Raw genomic sequence first — 1,264 nt, forward strand, 5'->3', positions numbered from 1 at the left:
TACATATACATATACATATACATATACATATACATATACATATACATATACATATTTACATACACGCAATTCTCCCCCCCCTTTCCCCCCCCCTCCCCCCTCCCTTCTCCAGTTTTTATTACTCTTTCCGCCGCCTCTACACCTACCTTTACTTCTTTACGGCTTGGCATTATTGCTTTTCTTCTGCGCTTATTTTAGTCTTGGCGGCTAGGTAGGTAGGTAGTTTTCCGCTGTCGTCATCACTACATCATCCATCCCGAGGAATGATTGTTCACAACCGCCGACTGGTCAGTTATGCTTCTCTTCCCTTGGCATCAGCTTCACTCGCTCGTGGTTCCTCTTTTCCCCCTTCTCCCCCCCCCCGGCGCCCGGGGACACAGGGCGAGCCGAAACCCGCAGTTGACGGCACGCTGCGCACCCTGGGCGCCATTGACTTCTTCCGGATCCTCAACCAGCAAGTATCCATCATTGAGGCGCTGAACGACCACGGGGAGGTGCTGTTCCAGGTGCGTGTGTGTGTGTGCGTGTGTGTGTGTGGCTGTGTGTGTGTGCGTGTGTGTGTGTGTGTGTGCGTGTGTGTGTGGCTGTGTGTGTGTGCGTGTGTGTGTGTGCGTGTGTGTGTGTGTGCGTGTTTGTGTGGCTGTGTGTGTGCGTGTGTGTGTGTGCGTGTGTGTGTGCGTGTGTGTGTGTGCGTGTGTGTGTGGCTGTGTGTGTGTGGCTGTGTGTGTGTGGCTGTGGCTGTGTGTGTGGCTGTGGCTGTGTGTGTGCGTGTGTGTGGCTGTGTGTGTGTGTGTGTCTGTGTCTGTGTGTGTGTTTGTGCGTATATCTGTTACATATCGATCCGGGCCTGACGCTGGCCAGGGGCTGCTGCCCAGCCCCAACGAACAAAACCGCCAAAGCACTCCCTCCTTTAGGGGTAAAGGGGAGAGGGGTGTGAGGGGCCACAGTCCCCTCCTGCTCGACCCAGGGCGTGCACTCCCCCCCCCGTTTGCCCCTTTTGTCAAGAGGAAAGATAGCGCAGCGGTGGCTACCAGGGCCCCCTGTGTGTGTGCTGGGGGAGTGGGAGTGAGGGAAGTGTTTTTATGACTTTTCAGACGGGGCGGACGCGGACAGTAGGACACGGGTATGGGAACGAATCTGCCGATCGGCCGGTGGGGAGATGCGGGGGGAGGGGGCGGCTTGGTACAGTGCTCAGGTTGACGGAGAGAATGACGTGTGTATGTATGTATGTATGTATGTATTGCATGTGCATACGCATGAATGC

At 55.5% G+C, this 1,264-nt stretch overlaps 1 protein-coding gene across 1 annotated transcript in view; it reads left to right on the forward strand.

The window, feature by feature from the left end:
* VOLCADRAFT_119802 (uncharacterized protein) overlaps window positions 1–1,264 on the forward strand; it is a gene marked incomplete at both ends in the record, with an annotated part of 16,691 nt that overhangs the window by 10,742 nt on the left and 4,685 nt on the right. Inside the window, one exon of the mRNA XM_002957847.1 lies at window positions 381–506. Within this exon, the coding sequence (XP_002957893.1) occupies window positions 381–506 (126 nt within the window). The remainder of the gene's footprint in view (window positions 1–380; window positions 507–1,264) is intronic.

Source organism: Volvox carteri (assembly GCF_000143455.1).
Source record: "Volvox carteri f. nagariensis unplaced genomic scaffold VOLCAscaffold_81, whole genome shotgun sequence".
Classification (NCBI taxonomy): domain Eukaryota; kingdom Viridiplantae; phylum Chlorophyta; class Chlorophyceae; order Chlamydomonadales; family Volvocaceae; genus Volvox; species Volvox carteri.